This window comes from Eriocheir sinensis, chromosome 8 (assembly GCF_024679095.1).
Source record: "Eriocheir sinensis breed Jianghai 21 chromosome 8, ASM2467909v1, whole genome shotgun sequence".
Lineage (NCBI taxonomy): Eukaryota > Metazoa > Arthropoda > Malacostraca > Decapoda > Varunidae > Eriocheir > Eriocheir sinensis.
The window spans coordinates 18,764,162-18,781,043 of record NC_066516.1 but is presented as its reverse complement, the minus strand read 5'-3'; the positions used below and the strand labels follow the sequence as shown (position 1 = coordinate 18,781,043).

The window sequence follows — 16,882 nt, the reverse complement described above, 5'->3', positions numbered from 1 at the left end:
ATATAACTCTCTCTCTCTCTCTCTCTCTCTCTCTCTCTCTCTCTCTCTCTCTCTCGATTGTATGCGTTTGTTTGATAGTTATGAGAATGAACTGCGCCAACGTGGACCATGCAGCTAACACCTTATATATACTGCGTCGTTGGCATGTATGGGACAACACATCGACACACACAGGAGGCGATTTAGCTAGCGTATGTCCTTGTGTCGAAAGCTAAATATGGTGAGTACGTGCCCCATTAAACATATGTGTGGGGGTAAGGCAACACAAGATATGCTCAGTGAGGGAAGACTAGTTAAGGAAGAGTATATATCCCTTAATACTGCATAGATGATGGAAAGAGAGCTTGTTCAATATATATTAGGCACAATTGTCCATCTTTTGAGTTATAAGCTATGATGGAAAGGACGTGGAAGAGTTAGGAGAGATTAGTTAGAGTCAGATCGGATGGTAAGGCCGTGTAGGAGTTAGGAAAGGAGAGACTAGTTGAAGTGAGATGCAATAGGAAGGACGTGAAGGTGTTAGAATTAGGAAGGGAGAGACTAGTTGAAGTGAGATGCAATAGGAAGGACGTGAAGGAGTTAGAATTAGGAAGGGAGAGACTAGTTGAAGTGAGATGCGATAGGAAAGGCGTGAAGGAGTTAGGAAAGGAGATATTATAGTTAAAGTAAGATAGGATAGAGAGGATATAAAAGAGTTAAGAATTTCATTTCGTCCTGCCAAACACACAAATAACACCGCTAGGAAGAAGGAAGAAGTAGGTCAGGAAAGTTTATATACGCCTTGCCAAACACATTAACACTCAAGAAGGAAAAGCCGAGATGAGGTAATATGAAGTTAGATTACATTAGGAAGAACAAGGATCTATGATTACACCAGTACACTCCGTTAGCCAAAGTTTATATACATCATGCCAACCACTTCGACACTAAAGAGAGTCGAAATAAGGTAATGTGAGGTTAGATTAGGTTAAGTTAGGAACAAGAACCTCTCATTACACCTGTACACTCCGTTAGCCAAAGTTTATATACACCCTCCCATCCACAGTAACATGGAAGAGAGTCGAAATAAGATAATGTGAGGTTAGATTAGGTTAAGTTAGGAACAAGAACCTATCATTCCACCTGTACACTCCGTTAGCCAAAGTTTATATACACCCTGCCAGCCACAGTAACATGGAAGAGAGTCGAAATAAGATTATGTGAAGTTAGATTAGGTTAAATGGGTGAAAGAGAAGAACCTATCATTTCAACAGTACACTCCTTAAGCCAAAGCAACAGGTTGAAAGGGAAAACTAGGTGAGGTTATGTAAGTTATGGGACCCTCCTTCAGCCAAAGCAACAGGGTGGGAAGGAAAACTAGGTGAGGTTCGGTAAGTTTATATTATGAGTCCTCCTTCAGCTAAAGCAACAGGGTGGGAAGGAAAACTAGGTGAGGTTCGGTAAGTTTATATTATGAGTCCTCCTTCAGCTAAAGCAACAGGGTGGGAAGGAAAACTAGGTGAGGTTCGGTAAGTTTACGTTCATGAAAGGGTAAACACAACCTTAACACACGCCGCCATCCGCGTTATCCACAGCGTTGTAGAAGGGAGAAACTAGGACGGCGAGGAGGAAGGGTTAGTTTATGGCAGGAAGGAGCAAACATGACTTCAACACGCGCCGCCAGTCACGTCACCTCGACAGTAAACGGTGGCAACAACAGCAGCGACTTGGGTTATGGAAAGAGGGGATGGGATTATGGGAGTGGGGGGGGGGTTGTTGAGGGAGTGGTGTGTGTGCGGTGACTTTAATATCAGTATCTGACGAGCCTATACGTATGTGAACATCTATTACCCGTGTTTATTTATTTATTTATTTATTTATTTTTATTTTTTTTATTTTTTTTGTGTGTATATATAGTAACTCCTGCTTGGCCCATATTCTCAAACGCTTTCTGCTCTCTCAACATTTTTCCATTCTTCTCCACATTCATCTTTTTTTCCTTTCTCCTCTCCTCCTCCTCTTCCTCCTACTCTTTTTTTTTCTTTCTCCTCCCCTCCTCCTCCTCTTCCTCCTTCTCTTTTTTTTCTCCTCCCCCCCTCCTCCTCTTCCTCCTAATCATCATCATCATCATTATCTATCTGCTCTTCGGTCTCATTTTCATCTGGGTTCTCATGTTTTTCACGTTTATGATGCAGAAGCCTTGTCAAACTATCACTGTATATAGGCTCATAAAACTACCTATGGAAATACCTACAACCTCTACCACAGTCTTGTCGAATGTGGGTGTGTAAGCCTCGAGGTGTTTTGAGAATATGGGTCATAGAAAGAAAGTAAAGTAAAGAAGGTAAAGTTAGGGAAGGTTATGGCAGGAAGGAGTAAACACAGCCTTGCCACACGCCACAAGTCACGTCACCGGAGTAGTAATAGTAGCAACAACAACGACGACATGTGACCTTACCCCTCTTCCCTCCCCCCCGACAGGAAGCCGCCGCCGCGTCACAGATGTAAACACTGAAACACGTGATGCATTACCCAACCATACTAATATAAAAGAAAAAAATAATCTCATCCTTCCTGCCGAAAGCTCCTTGGTCCTGCCCTTCCGTTGGCCTGCCTTTGTCTCTGGACGTTGAACTGTTTCCTTTCTGGCCATGGTGTAAGATAGGAGGAGGAGGAGGAGGAGGAGGGGTGTAGGATCACAGAGGGGCGCGATGTCGGTTCGAGTCCCCCTCAAGCCTACTATGGTCTGTTCGCTTGGGCTTATCGCGGCTTGATTTCGTGTTTGTTTTCATACGGCCAAACCTACTTGCCGTGTGTGTGTGTGTGTGTGTGTGTGTGTGTGTGTGTGTGTGTGTGTGTCATGGGGGCTTTTATTTACGCACGTGCACGCCTTCTTGAGGGTTCGTAGGCGTCACTTTAGCCTATAGCTTGAGGGTGTGTATGTGGGTGTGCATGTTTGAGTGCCGGTAGGTGGTGGTGGTGGAGGAGGAGGAGGAATGGGGGTGATGTTGGTAGTGGCGGTGACTGAAGAAGGAGGTGGGGTGGGGGTGGGATGTTGTTGTTGGAGTGGTGGTGGTTGAAGGAGGAGGAGGGGTGGGGGGATGTTGTTGTTGATAGTGGTGGATGAAGAACGAGGAGGAGGGGAGGGTTTTTGGTAGTGATGGTGGTTGAAGGAAGAGAAGGGATGGGGGGATGGTGGTGGTGATGGTGGTGGCAACGACTTGGGTTATGGTAAGAAGGGAGGGGATTATGGTGGTGGCGGTGGTGTAACAAAGGGGGTGGGGTCGGTACATGGGTATTTTGTTGGGAGGGGGATGGTTGCAGGGGGGGGGGGGGGGGGGGGGGGCATGGCCAAGGGTGGGGTCGGCATGGGGGCCGGGGTTCGCTAGGGGGCGTTAGTGATAAGAGATAAGACCAGTCTCCCACCGCAGCCGTTGCCTGTGTGTGTGTGTGTGTGTGTGTGTGTGTGTGTGTGTTGGGCTTTGTATTCATATGCGCAAGAGAAGATTGAATCGTGTTTGAACAGTAACACACACACACACACGCACACAGGAAAAAGACAATTAGAAACAACAAAGACAGCCAACCTAAGAGAGAGAGAGAGAGAGAGAGAGAGAGAGAGCACTGATTGTTTACCTGGTTGGCTGGTCACGTGATGCTGCGGCAGGTGAGAAAGGGATGATGAAGGAGTAGGTGGTGATTATGATAGGGTGGGTGATGGGGGGGGGTGGCAGGAAGGGAGTGTGAAGCTTACCCCCCTCCCCCCTCCCCCACATGTAGTCACACCCATGCAGCGCCCCCTCCCCCTTCCGCCTCCGCCCCCACACCCATGCCTCAAACTTTTGCTACATTTTTTTTTCTGCCCCTCGGTGAAAATATTTATGGGATGTTTGAAATGTTTACCTCTCAAGGGTACGCGGATATCCGGCACAACATACTCGCCTTTCCTCTTCCTCCTCTTCTTCCTCTTCTTCATTCTCCTATTGCTTGTGTTTCTCTTCATCCTTTTCTCCTTCTGGTTCTGCTTTTCGGTCTATTTCACAACATATCCGCCTCTCCCCTTCTTCCTCTTCTTCATTCTCCTTTTGCCTGTCTTCCTCTTTCTCCGAGTTCCTGTTCTTATCTTTTTCCTCCTAGTTCTGCTTTTCTGTCTTTCCTCCACGTCCATCCCTCCTTTCTCTTTTCCTTCCTCCTCCCCTGCTCCTCCTCCTGTTCATTATCACTTTCATCATCATCATTATTACCTGCCTCCTCTTTGGTCTCATTTTCATCTTTCTAAATGTACAAAAGACAAATTATACCTTCCTAAACAATGACTAAAGGAGTGTTAGTTAAGAGATGGTCGAACTTTCCCTCCTCCACTTCCTGTTTCTCCTCCTCCTCCTCCTCTTAAATGTAAAGCAAATCAACAATCGTTTCATAAATCTAAGGTTACATCAGAAGTACTTGAGAGATAGATGAAGAACTGTACCTAGAAACATACTGATAAGATAGCAAAGATAAGAGGGGTTTAAAATTTTACATATAGCAGTGGTTGGGGGGTGTACGTAATGGCTCGTGGAAAGTTCACCCCACTCTGCGACGCGTAATAACGAAGATGAAGGGTCTAGATTAATTTCTGTTTATGTAAAGCAATGGCTGTTGTTACACTGAGGCTCGTGAAGAAGTCCACCCCACATGGTAACACTGATAACGGAGATAAGGGAAGAGTTTAGGGTTGGTATTATAAGACACTTTCGCTTCTCACATCACCTATTTCTAAAAGTCACAGCGGGGGTCAGTCGGGTTCTAATGAGTGTTTATTCATGTTCATGGTACAGAAGAAGACTCAGACTACCACCAGCGTCATAAAACTACCCATGAAAATGCCCACAACTCCTACGAAAGCCTTGTCAAATAGGTGTTCTTGGGCGGCGAAATGTCTCGTAATACGACCCCTAGTAGGTCTCGCCCAGGTACGTACGTTCGCTGGTGTGCATGATAGGGAAGGGTGAGCACAGTAGGCTATACGTGTAGGTGCATAATGAAGGTGAGACTCTGGGTATCGATTAGCAATGTAGGTGTTAGGATAGAGACTACGAGGCACGATCAAGGGGGTGCGTTCAGGTGTTTACTAGCTATTATGCAGGTGTTATGGTGTATAATTAAGGGATGCGTTAAGTGTAGGAACCCAGTTAAAAAAAAAGTTAGGGGATCGATACGAAAACAGGTGCGACATGAAAGTGGAGTTAGGCTTTCCCTTAATAATAATAATAAAAAAACGCGAGATAAGATTGCAGATGATTATAGTATAGTAATTATAGTCAAGATGGGCGTAACGTGTAAGATCACAGTTAAAAAAGAAAGATGGTAGATATGAATTAGGTAACAGGTGTGACATAAGGGAACGCCAAGTTATCTGACAGGTGCACAGGTGTGAGACCATGGAGAGGAAGCTGAGAGGAAGCACAATTAAAGACACCAGATAAAGGGACTCATAACAGGATTTATACAACATTGTGGAGAGAGATGTTGGGGTAGCTGCAGTAGTAGTAGTAGTAGTAGTAGTAGTAGTAGTAGTAGTGGGGATGATGGCTGTGTAGTGTCATTATTATTTTCATTAGTTGCTATAGTAGTAGTTGTAGTAGTAGTAGTTGTTGTTGTTGCTGTTGTTGTTGTTATCACAGACTCACGGTTCCTCGGAGATGCTCCCCTTGCATCACCTTCCGCATGGATGAATAGGAAGAGGAGGAGGGGGGTAGGAGGAGAGAGACGTAGCGTAAGGCCCGGCGGTTACGCAAGCTTTCTCTCTCTCTCTCTCTCTCTCTCTCTCTCTCTCTCTCTCTCTCTCTCTCTCTCTCTCTCTCTCTCGTAATGCGTATGACCTTCAGTGAGAAAAAATAGATCAAAGTGCAATAAATATATGATAATAATAAAAAAAAAAGTGCTGAGGAGGAGGAATTGGAGGAGAAAGAGGAGGAGGAGGAGAGGAGAGGAGATTAATCTTGTTCCTCCTCCAAAAGCACTTAACATAATCCACAGTCTCTCTCTCTCTCTCTCTCTCTCTCTCTCTCTCTCTCTCTCTCTCTCTCTCTCTCTCTCTCTCTCTCTCTCTCCATCCATGTGCATCTCCTTTTGCCTCATCCTATTTTTTTCCTCCTCTTCTTCCCTCATTTACCGCCTCAGCACGCCTTTCCTCCTCCTCCTCCTCCTCCTCATTTCCACCCTAATTACCTTCCTTTCTTCCTCCTTATCTCGCCTCACCTCATCACGCTCATCACCTTTTTTCTTCTCATCACACACCAATTTCCTTTTCTCTCCATCTTTTCCTCCCATGCACCTCCTCCTCCTCCTCCTCCTCCTCCTCCTCCTCCTCGTCCTCGTCTTTCTCCAGCTCACATGCATTTCAGTTCTTTCCTCCTATCTACATTCTCTTCCATCTCCTCCTTTTCCTCCTCCTCCTCCTCCTCTCCTTTCTTCTCTTATTCTTTCCTCCTCCTCTCCTTTCTTCCCTTATTCTTTCTCCACCTGGGTAATGATTATTCACCACCTCTTCCTCCTCTTCTTCGTCCTCCTCCTCCTCCTCCTCCTCCTTCGCCTGCTATCCTTCATCTTCCACCTTTGATTAGATAGTTAGTGTTGCTTGCCACAAACAGCCTCGTAAGTACCATCAGGTCTGCTGTTGTTTGTTCTTCCTTTGTGTTCCTTTGTGTTCCTTCTCCTCCTCCTCCACCCGGTTCACCGTTTCACCTCCTCATTTGGTAATCTCCTTCTCCAGCTCCACTTCTTATCACTAGTTTCACCGGCACGTTTCACTTTATCTCTACGTTTCCCTCTTCGCCCTCTTTGACCTCTTTCCCTACTTAACCTTACATGACCTTACCATAGTTTACCTTTTTTTAATTGTCTTACCTTTCCTTCCCTTTCTTTCATGTACTTAAGTTTGCATTCAATTACCTGCCCTTACCTTAGTTTACCTTACTTTAATTTATCTTGACTTTCCATCACTTTCTCTCCTTTACCTTAGTTTGTATCCACTGTTCCTTCCATTATACTTCATCCACTCTTTATTATTTTCTTTCTCCTCCTACTATAACATCTTGCCTTTCCATTCCCTTCATTTATTTTCCTGCATCCAATTTTTCTCCCCTTATCCTTCATTCCCTATTTACTTTACCTGCTTCCCTCTCATCTTTCCTCTTTGTTAGCCTCTTTCCTCTTTTCTTTACACATTTTTCCTCTTCTCATCCTGTCCTGTCCTTATTTCCCCTTCTCCCTTTATCCTTCATTCACTCTTAACTCTCCCTTCCTCCCTCTCCTCTTTCCTCATTGTTATCCTCTTTCGTCTCTTCTCAACACATTTTTCCTCCCCTCATCCCTTCCTGTCCTTATCTCCCCTTCTCCCTCTTTCACATTATTCACTCCTTCAATTTTACCTCCTTCATCACATTAACTCAATCTTGTCTACGTCCCCTCTGTACCTTCTCTTCCTCCCCTCCTCTCCCTCCCTCTCCCTCTTCCCTCACTTTACCTCCTTAGCTTCTTCTTCCCTCACCTGGGCCGGATCTCCTCTTCCAGCCAGGTGTTCTGAGACAGGCACCCACTGTTCAGGAGGAGGAGGAGGAGGAGGAAAGTAAGTACATCTCATCTCGCTTTCTCTCGTACTATGCGTTTGCTTCTCCCCCTAATCCTCCTCCTCCTCCTCCTCCAGAAAAATAAGTGGTAGCATTTGCAATAATGTTAAAAAATGATAATGATAAATTTGGCACTAGCAATAAAAGTAATTAAAAGGCAAACAAGTCAAATCGTGAAGGTGTCGCAGGTGAGGAAGGGTTGAAGCGGGGAGGGTGACGAAGGAGGAGGAGGAGGAAGAGGAGCAGACGGCGGAGGCGGAGAATATCGTACGTGGAAGTTTATCCGAGCGTGCTGAGAGAGAGAGAGAGAGAGAGAGAGAGAGGTATACGTATATTTTTTTTTCATTTTTCTGCGCCGCCACAAAAGTTTATGAGCTTAATAAAGTGTTAAGTATCTCTCTTGAGAACTTAATGTCTCTCTCTCTCTCTCTCTCTCTCTCTCTCTCTCTCTCTCTCTCTCTCTCTCTCTCTCTCTCTCTCTCTCTCTTCTATATCTTCATTCTGCTCCCCTCCTCCTCCTCCTCCTCCTCCTCCTCCTTCTCTTCCTTTCTTTCCTCTTTTTGTTATCTCATTTCTCATTCCTTTTTTTTTTTTGCATCTCCTCTTCCTCTTCCTTCTCCTCTTCCTCCTCCTCCTTCTCTTCCTTTCTTTCCTCTTTTTGTTATCTCATTTCTCATTCCTTTTTTTTTTTTTTCATCTCCTCTTCCTCTTCCTCCTCCTCCTCCTCCTCCTCCTCTTCCTCTCATTTCCTCATTTCACGTCCATTCTTTCTTTCTTCTTTTGTTCCCTCGTTTCTCTTTTCCTCCTCCTCCTCCTCCTCCTCCTCCTCCTCCTCTTCCAATGAGGCGGGCAGCTTTACCGTGGCGCCCAGACTGGCATCAGGAAGAGGAAGAGGGGAAGGAGGAGGAGGAGGAGGAGGATAAGAGGAAGATGAGATTTAAAAAAGTAATGAAGATAACGAAATGAAAAGGAGAGAGAGAGAGAGAGAGAGAGAGAGAGAGAGAGAGAGAGAGAGAGAGAGAGAGAGAGACGGGGTTTAAGTCTTACAAACTCCTGCTCAATATTGAACCTGGAAATAAGTAGGTCGCAGGGAACACACACACACACACACACACACACACACACAAGGATCACTTATATGGAAATGAAGGAAGAAAAATAAGCAAATTGTGTAAACTGAGTGTAGTGGTTTTGTGTGTGTGTTTGTGAGAGAGAGAGAGAGAGAGAGAGAGAGAGGAGGAAGAAGAAAGTCGAGGAGTTTTGTCTCTGATGTCCAGGAAAAATTAAGGAAGAAGAGAAAGGAGGAGAAGGAAGAGGAGGAGGAGGAGGAAGAGGAGGAAGATGAGAAAGGAGAATGGAGAGGTGAGGAGGTGGGGGAGGAGGAGGAGGAGGAGAACTGTGCATTGATCGTGGCTGGAGAAGTGGAGTGGTCGGTAGGGATGTCCGATGGGGAGGAGGAGGAGGAGGAGGAAGAAAGCGGTAGAAGAAGCTGAAGTGACATTCTTGTATTTGTAAGAGAAGAAAGGTGAATGATCTCCAAGAACAATAATAATAATAATAATAATAATAATAATAATAATAATGATTTTTTTTTTCTAGGATGTGTGGCCTCCGGAGCTGAGATTTCCCCCACCAGCCATGCACGGTAAGACCCATTCATTCACCCACTCACTCATCCCTCTCATTCCCCCTCTCATATTTCTCTCATTCCCCTCTCCATCAGTCCCCCATTGCCCTCTCTTTCTTCTCTCTCTTCCCTTCCTTTCTTCTCATTCCCTTCTCATTCCTCTTCCATTTCTCTCTCATCCTTCTCTCATTCCCCTTTCATCCATCTCTTCATTCCCTCTCCGCGTCTCTCCTATCTCTTCTAATCCTCTCATCTCCCAAACTTCCTCTTCCTCCCCTTCCGGTTTTATCTCCCCTGTTTAGTCCTACTCCATTGTTCTCTCTCTCTCTCTCTCTCTCTCTCTCTCTCTCTCTCTCTCTCTCTCTCTCTCTCTCTCTCTCTCTCTCTCATTTATTATTTTCAGTGGACTCGTCTTTGTCTATTTTTACTCTTTCCGCCTCTCTCTCCTTTAATTCCCTCTTTCCTGCGTTTGAGTGGTTGTTTATATAGTAATTACTCTGTTTCGTGTATGTATTTTTAGTTGTCTTTTTTTTTTGTCTTCTTTTATCATTGTTATTCTTGTTCTCTTCTTGTTCCTATATTTCGTCTTGTTGTTGTTGTTGTTGTTCGTCGTCTTCTTTAACTTCTACATTTTCTTTCTTTTTTCTTCTTCCACGTCTTCTTTTTCTTCTATCTATTCTCATAACTCCTTTCTTCCTCCCATTTTCATTTTCTCTTTTCTTCTTGCTCTTGATTTTTTTCTTCTTCTTCTTCTTCTTCTTCTTCTTTTACCTTCTCGCATTACTCCTCTTCCTCCCATTTTCTCTTTTCTTCGTCCGCATCTCCTTCGTGTTCCCTCATTCTGTCTCCGCCTCTCGGGTTTTCGATTTTCTATTAGACTTTGAATGGACAGATGGATGGCGCCCTTGTTCCTCTCCCTCCCTCTTTCACTTTCTCAATCTCTCTCCCTCTCTCTAGCGCTCGCCCTATCTTGATCTTCCTTCATTCCCTCTTCTCCCTTCTTCACCACTCAGACATCATCCTCTCCTCCTCTTTCTTCTTCCTCTCCTTTTTCTCCTCAATTTCTTCGTTCTTTTCTTTCTTCTTTCCTTTTTTTCTTCTCTTGTTCTCGCCCTTGTACCCTTCTATTCCTCTTCTCCTTCCTCCTCCTTCTTCTTTTTTTTTTTGTTATTTTGTTTGTTGTAGTTATTGCTTTTGTTGTTGTTCTTGTTCTTCTTTTTCTTCTCCCAATCAAAGCCATAATTTTGGAGTATGTGATAGGAGGGGTCACGTTAAGTTAGGTCTAGTCATTTTTGAGTTAGTGGTTGTCTTATTCAGAATGACTAAGGCTTGAGAATGAATGAATGAGTCAGGTCAGTGTTGCGTAGGTATAGTCAGGGATGAGTCATGTGTACTATATTTCATTGATCGTCTTCCATGAGTCAATATACAGCGAGTCAGTCAGTCAGTCAGTCAGGCATATAGTCATGTGTTGCAATTGTTCAGGTAAGGTGAAGCCAAAGGTGAGTCACTATATAGTCGTTAGTAGTACAGTCAGTAGTGAATGAGTTAGTCAGTGGATGAGTCAGTGAGTCAGTCAGCCGTTGGATGTTATTAAGATCTGAACAAGGATGTGGGGAAGTGAAGTGAAGTGAGGAAAGATTAAATGACTCATGTTTCCTCCTGCCTCTTCTCTCTCTCTCTCTCTCTCTCTCTCTCTCTCTCTCTCTCTCTCTCTCTCTCTCTCTCTCTCTCTCTCTCTCTCTCTCTCTCTCTCTCTCTCTCTCTCTCTCTCTCTCATCTTTTTTCTTTGGATCCGAGTCAGTCACTGTATCCTCTTCCTCCTGTTACCTCCCATTGTCTCCTTTTCTTCTTTTTTCTTCTTCCTCCTTTTCTACCTCCTTTTCTTCTTCTTCTCCTTTCTCATTTTCCTCTTCTTCTTCTTCTTCTTCTTCTTCTTCTTCTTCTTCTTTCTCTTCTTTTTCTTTTCTTCTTCTTTTTCTCCTCTCCATCTGTTCTCTCTCTCTCTCTCTCTCTCTCTCTCTCTCTCTCTCTCTCTCTCTCTCTCTCTCTCTCTCTCTCTCTCTCTCTCTCTCTCTCTTTCTCAATGTGTGGTTAGTTAATTACGCAAATGGCCTTACCTGATCCTTCTGTGTGTGTGTGTGTGTGTGTGTGTGTGTGTGTGTGTGTGTGTGTGTTACCATTGTTGTTTGTTACTGTGTCTGTATCGTCGTCATGGGAGCGCTATGACACGTAACTCCACGATGTCACGGGGAAATTTCGTTATCATTGTCTCATTCTTGTTCTTACGTTGCTATGAATAAGTGGTGGTGGTGGTGCTACTACTACTACTACTACTACTACTACTACTACTACTACTACCACTACCAATACTATTAATTCTTCCTTAATAGTTTTTTTCAACGGCGTTTTTACATATTAATTTTCTCAAACCAAACCTCTCAGCACGATCTTTACTTCTCTTCCGTTTATATACTTTCGCTTTTCCAAATAAATAAACGCGAGTTACCTTCTTCTTCTTCTTCTTCTTCCTCCTCTTCATCTTCCATAACGCCGCCGCCAAGACGCCCAACAACCTGCTTTCCTCAACACGGCTTCTGCACGCAAACCAGACTGACCCGCTGACCTTGAACCACCTCCTCCACCTGCTCTCTCTCTCTCTCTCTCTCTCTCTCTCTCTCTCTCTCTCTCTCTCTCTCTCTCTCTCTCTCTCTTTGTGTCTATCTATCTTCATCTTCTCCTCCTTCTCCTCCTCTTTCTCCTCCTGATGCAACAGTAAACACGCCTCAACATGTTCTTACTCTCTCACACACTCGCCCTCCTTCCCAGCCTCACCGCCACCACTATCACCACCATCACCACAGACACAGATCCACACAACGCTCCCTCTTATCACCATCATCACTTTCATTGCCCACTCCCGCACCTGCCTCGCATCCTCTTACTAAAGGCAACAGGTGACTAAAGTGAGGTTGTCCACTCACTCTCTCGCTCTCGCTACCTGTTTGCGTGTGTGTGTGTGTGTGTGTGTGTGTGTGTGTGTGTGTGTGTGTGTGTTACGGACCTGTGGAGTGTCTTTGTCTTCCTTTTGTTGCTGTTGTTTTGGTTATTTCTCCTTTTCCTCTTCTTTTTCTTCTTTTAACTCCTCCTCCTCCTCCTCCTCTTTCTCTTCCTGATGCAATACTAAATACGCCTCAACATGTCCTTACTCTCTCACACACTCCCTCCTTCCCAGCGGCACCACCACCATCACCACCACCACCATCACCACCACCACTATCACCACCACTATCACCACCATCACCACCATCCTCTGTGTCATCTTTGTCTTGTATTGTCTTTTTTTGCTTTGTCTTCTTCCTTTGTTTTTTGTTTTTTTCTTGTTTCGTGTTCATAGCTTCTCATTTTCTTCTTATTACTTTTTATCTGTTTATTTGTTCCTCTGTTTATTATTTTTCTCCATTGTTTTCTCATATTTTTGCTTTTTTCCCTGATTTACTTTTTTTCACAGATTTCGGTTCCATATTTTTTTAACTTTTTTTTTCTGTCCGTTTTCCTTTGTGTTTGTCTGTGTATCATTCTATTGTTTTGTTGTTTTCCTTATTTTTTTATTTCTTTTTTTCCATTATTTCGGTATCACAACTTTTCTCATTCTCGTTTTTTTTAATCTGTTCCTCTCTGTGTATCTTCTTTCTCATATATTATTTCCTTCCTGTTGTTTCTGGGTCCTTTTTTCCCCCATCTTTATATCAGTTCTTTTTTCTTTCTTTCCCTTCTTGTTTTCAAATTTTTTCCCGTTTTTTTCTCCACCATATTTGTCCATATTTCCTCATTCTTCATTTATATATTCTCATTTATTTCCTTTCTCTATCTTTTCATTGTTTTTCTTACTTCGTTTCCTTTTCTTATTTCCATTTTATTTTTATTTTTGCCTGCTTGTGTTTGGCCTCTCGTTCTTCTTCCTTAACCTCATTATTCTTCACTCGCTCCTCCTTCTCTTCTTCCTCCTCTTTCTCCTCCTCTTTACTCTCCTCATTTTTCTTCTTCATTAGTCCTTGTCGTCCTTGCCTTTTTCCTTCCTTCACTTTTTGCCTCATTTCGTTTCTCTTTTTTTTTTTTTTTTCTAACTGTCGTCATTAACAACCTCCTCCTCCTCCTCCTCCTCCTCCTCCTTCTTTTCATCTTTCTCCTTCTTCATTCCTCCTTTTCTTCTTCATTCCTTCTTCTTCATTATCCCTTCTCTTCATCCCTCTTCTTCATCCTTCCTCTTTTTCATCTCTTTTTCTTCATCCTTCTTCTTCTTCTTCTCGTTCTTGTTCTTATTCTTGTTCTTCTTCGTCTTTCTTCTCATTGTTATCTTCTCTTCTTCTTCTTCTTCTTCCTCTTCTTCTTCTGCTCTTGAAGATGATTTGTCTCGTGCACGTTAATCACTTTCACTTACTCTTTTCCTCCCTCTCCCTCCCTCCCTTCCTCCCTCCCTTCCTCCCTTTTTTCTTCCTCACTCCCTCACCGGCTTACTCACTCACTCACTCAAGGTCACTGGCTCACGCACGTAATGTCCCCTGATTGGTGTGTGTGTGTGTGTGTGTGTGTGTGTGTTTTGCTTCCTTCTTCATCATGTGTGAAGGATAGATAGGTGCAGTTCACACACACACACACACACACACACACGATATATATTTTCCTCCTCATTCTTCTATTTTCCTCCTCCTCCTCCTCCTCCTCCTCCTCCTCCTCCTCATGCTCTTGTGGCTCCAGATGTTTGTTTTTCTCCTTTGTTTGCCTCCTCTCTTCTTTCCTTCGTTTGTTTTCCTTCCCCCACGTCCCCTTTTCTTTTTTTCCTTTTCTTGAGGTTATCTCCTTCTTCATCTTTACTTTCCCAATTTTTGTCTTTTTATTTCTTTCACCAAGCTTTCTTTTTTTCTTTTTGTTTTTTTCTTAATCTTTTCCCTTGTTTTTCTTTCGCTTGCCATTTTCTTTCTTTCTTTCATTCGTCCCTCCTTCTTTCTCTTCTCATTCTCTTTCGTCCCTCCTTCTTTCTCTTCTCATTCTCTTTCTTTCTTTCGTCCCTCCTTCTTTCTCTTCTCATTCTCTTTCTTTCTTTCGTCCCTCCTTCTTTCTCTTCTCATTCTCTTTCTTTCTTTCGTCCCTCCTTCTTTCTCTTCTCATTCTCTTTCTTTCTTTCGTCCCTCCTTCTTGAACTAATCATTATCTTTCTTTCGTCCCTCCTTCTTTCTCTTCTCATTCTCTTTCTTTCTTTCGTCCCTCCTTCTTTCTCTTCTCATTCTCTTTCGTCCCTCCTTCTTTCTCTTCTCATTCTCTTTCTTTCTTTCGTCCCTCCTTCTTTCTCTTCTCATTCTCTTTCTTTCGTCCCTCCTTCTTTCTCTTCTCATTCTCTTTCTTTCTTTCGTCCCTCCTTCTTTCTCTTCTCATTCTCTTTCTTTCTTTCGTCCCTCCTTCTTTCTCTTCTCATTCTCTTTCTTTCGTCCCTCCTTCTTTCTCTTCTCATTCTCTTTCTTTCTTTCGTCCCTCCTTCTTTCTCTCATTCTCTTCTCTTTCTTTCGTCCCTCCTTCTTTCTCTTCTCATTCTCTTTCTTTCGTCCCTCCTTCTTTCTCTTCTCATTCTCTTTCTTTCGTCCCTCCTTTTCTATTCTCATTGTCTTTCTTTCTTTCGTTCCTCCTTCTTTCTCTTCTCATTCTCTTTCTTTCTTTCGTCCCTCCTTCTTTCTCTTCTCATTCTCTTTCTTTCGTCCCTCCTTCTTTCTCTTCTCATTCTCTTTCTTTCGTCCCTCCTTTCTCTTCTCATTCTCTTTCTTTCTTTCGTCCCTCCTTCTTTCTCTTCTCATTCTCTTTCTTTCTTTCGTCCCTCCTTCTTTCTCTTCTCATTCTCTTTCTTTCGTCCCTCCTTTCTCTTCTCATTCTCTTTCTTTCTTTCGTCCCTCCTTCTTTCTCTTCTCATTCTCTTTCTTTCTTTCGTCCCTCCTTCTTTCTCTTCTCATTCTCTTTCTTTCGTCCCTCCTTCTTTCTCTTCTCATTCTCTTTCTTTCGTCCCTCCTTCTTTCTCTTCTCATTCTCTTTCTCTCTTTCGTCCCTCCTTCTTTCTCTTCTCATTCTCTTTCTTTCTTTCGTCCCTCCTTCTTTCTCTTCTCATTCTCTTTCTTTCGTCCCTCCTTCTTTCTGTTCTCATTCTCTTTCTTTCTTTCGTTCCTCCTTCTTTCTCTTCTCATTCTCTTTCTTTCGTCCCTCCTTCTTTCTCTTCTCATTCTCTTTCTTTCTTTCGTCCCTCCTTCTTTCTCTTCTCATTCTCTTTCTTTCTTTCGTCCCTCCTTTCTCTTCTCATTCTCTTTCTTTCTTTCGTCCCTCCTTCTTTCTCTTCTCATTCTCTTTCTTTCTTTCGCCCCTTCTTCTTTCTCTTCTCATTCTCTTTCTTTCGTCCTTCCTTCACCTCTCCTTCTTCCTCCCCTCCCTTCTTTATCGCTCTTTTCCTTCACTACTGCCTCTTCTTCATTCTCTCTCTCCTTTCCATCCCCATCCCTTTCCTCTATTCCCCATCCACACCATCTATTCATCACCTAACTACGGATCATCACAGTAACCTTATCCCCCTTCCCTTTCCCTTCCCCTTTCCTCCATCCTCTAGTCCCCCTCCCCTTCCCCCTTTTCCCCTCATCATTCTCCTCCACCCTTCATCTTCCTCTCCTCACCCCCCTTAATCCACACATTCGTCACCCTCGGAACAGCAAAGTAACCTCACCTCTTCCCCTTCCTTTCCCATACTCCCCTTTTCCACTCCCTCCTCCCCTTCACCCCCTCCTTCCCCAACTTGTCCTCCCATTCATCACCAAGCGAGCAACAAGTATCCTTCCTCCTTTTCCCTTCCCTCCTATTCCCCTCTCCCTTCCCTTCCCTTCTCTACCCTGCATTTCCTTCCCTTCGTTACCCACTCCCTTCCATTTCATTGTTTTTTTGTTTCATTCCCTTTGTATCCCTTCCCCTCCTTCAATTTCCTTCCTTTCTTTTCTTTCCCTTCCTTTCCCTTGCCTTGCCTTCCCTTTCCTCCCCTCCCCTCCCCGCATTTCCTATCTTTCGTTTTCTTCCCTTCCCTTTCCTCCCCTTCCCTTCCCTTCCCTTTCCTTCCATTTCTTTCCTATCGTTTCCTTCCCTTCTCTTTCTTTCGTTTTCCCTTTCGTTTCCTATCTTTCCTTTCCACAATCCCCCACCACCATCCTTCCCTTCCCTTCCCTTCCCTTCCTTTCCCTTCCTTACCTTACACTTCGTTTCCCTTCCCTTCCCTTTCGTTTCCCCCTCCTTCCTCTTCCCCCTCTTTCCTCCCACTTCCCATTTCCATCACCCACGTGGCAGCAAGGTAATCTTCATCCATATCCCTTCCCACATCCCTCGTGAGTCACCTTCCTCTTCCTTGAGTCACCTGAGTCACGCACCACCTCATGTCACGTGACTCATCTAACCTATCCGTGACTCATCTTTCATTTCCCTTCCCCTTGTGATGCGTGATTCAGCTTCCCTTTCCGTGAGTCACCTGTCCTTCCCACGGTGATCCAGGTGAGTCGACCTCGCTAGGTAATTGGCTCGGCGGTGCGCTGCTAAGAGTCGATCTGCTACTAACTTACTTCGGTCTGCAAGTACGGTCTTCTTTTAACCC

At 44.0% G+C, this 16,882-nt stretch overlaps 1 protein-coding gene across 8 annotated transcripts in view; it reads left to right on the top strand.

Annotated features, from left to right (window-relative positions):
• Positions 1 to 16,882, top strand: part of LOC126995627 (ras-specific guanine nucleotide-releasing factor RalGPS1-like) — a 131,416-nt gene that overhangs the window by 13,431 nt on the left and 101,103 nt on the right. For all 8 annotated transcript variants that reach the window (XM_050855353.1, XM_050855349.1, XM_050855350.1 and 5 more), the window contains one exon: positions 9,192 to 9,237. Coding sequence is in view for 4 of the 8 variants with exons in the window: in XM_050855345.1 (XP_050711302.1) it covers positions 9,192 to 9,237 (46 nt within the window). In the remaining 4 variants the exon portion in view is untranslated. The remainder of the gene's footprint in view (positions 1 to 9,191; positions 9,238 to 16,882) is intronic.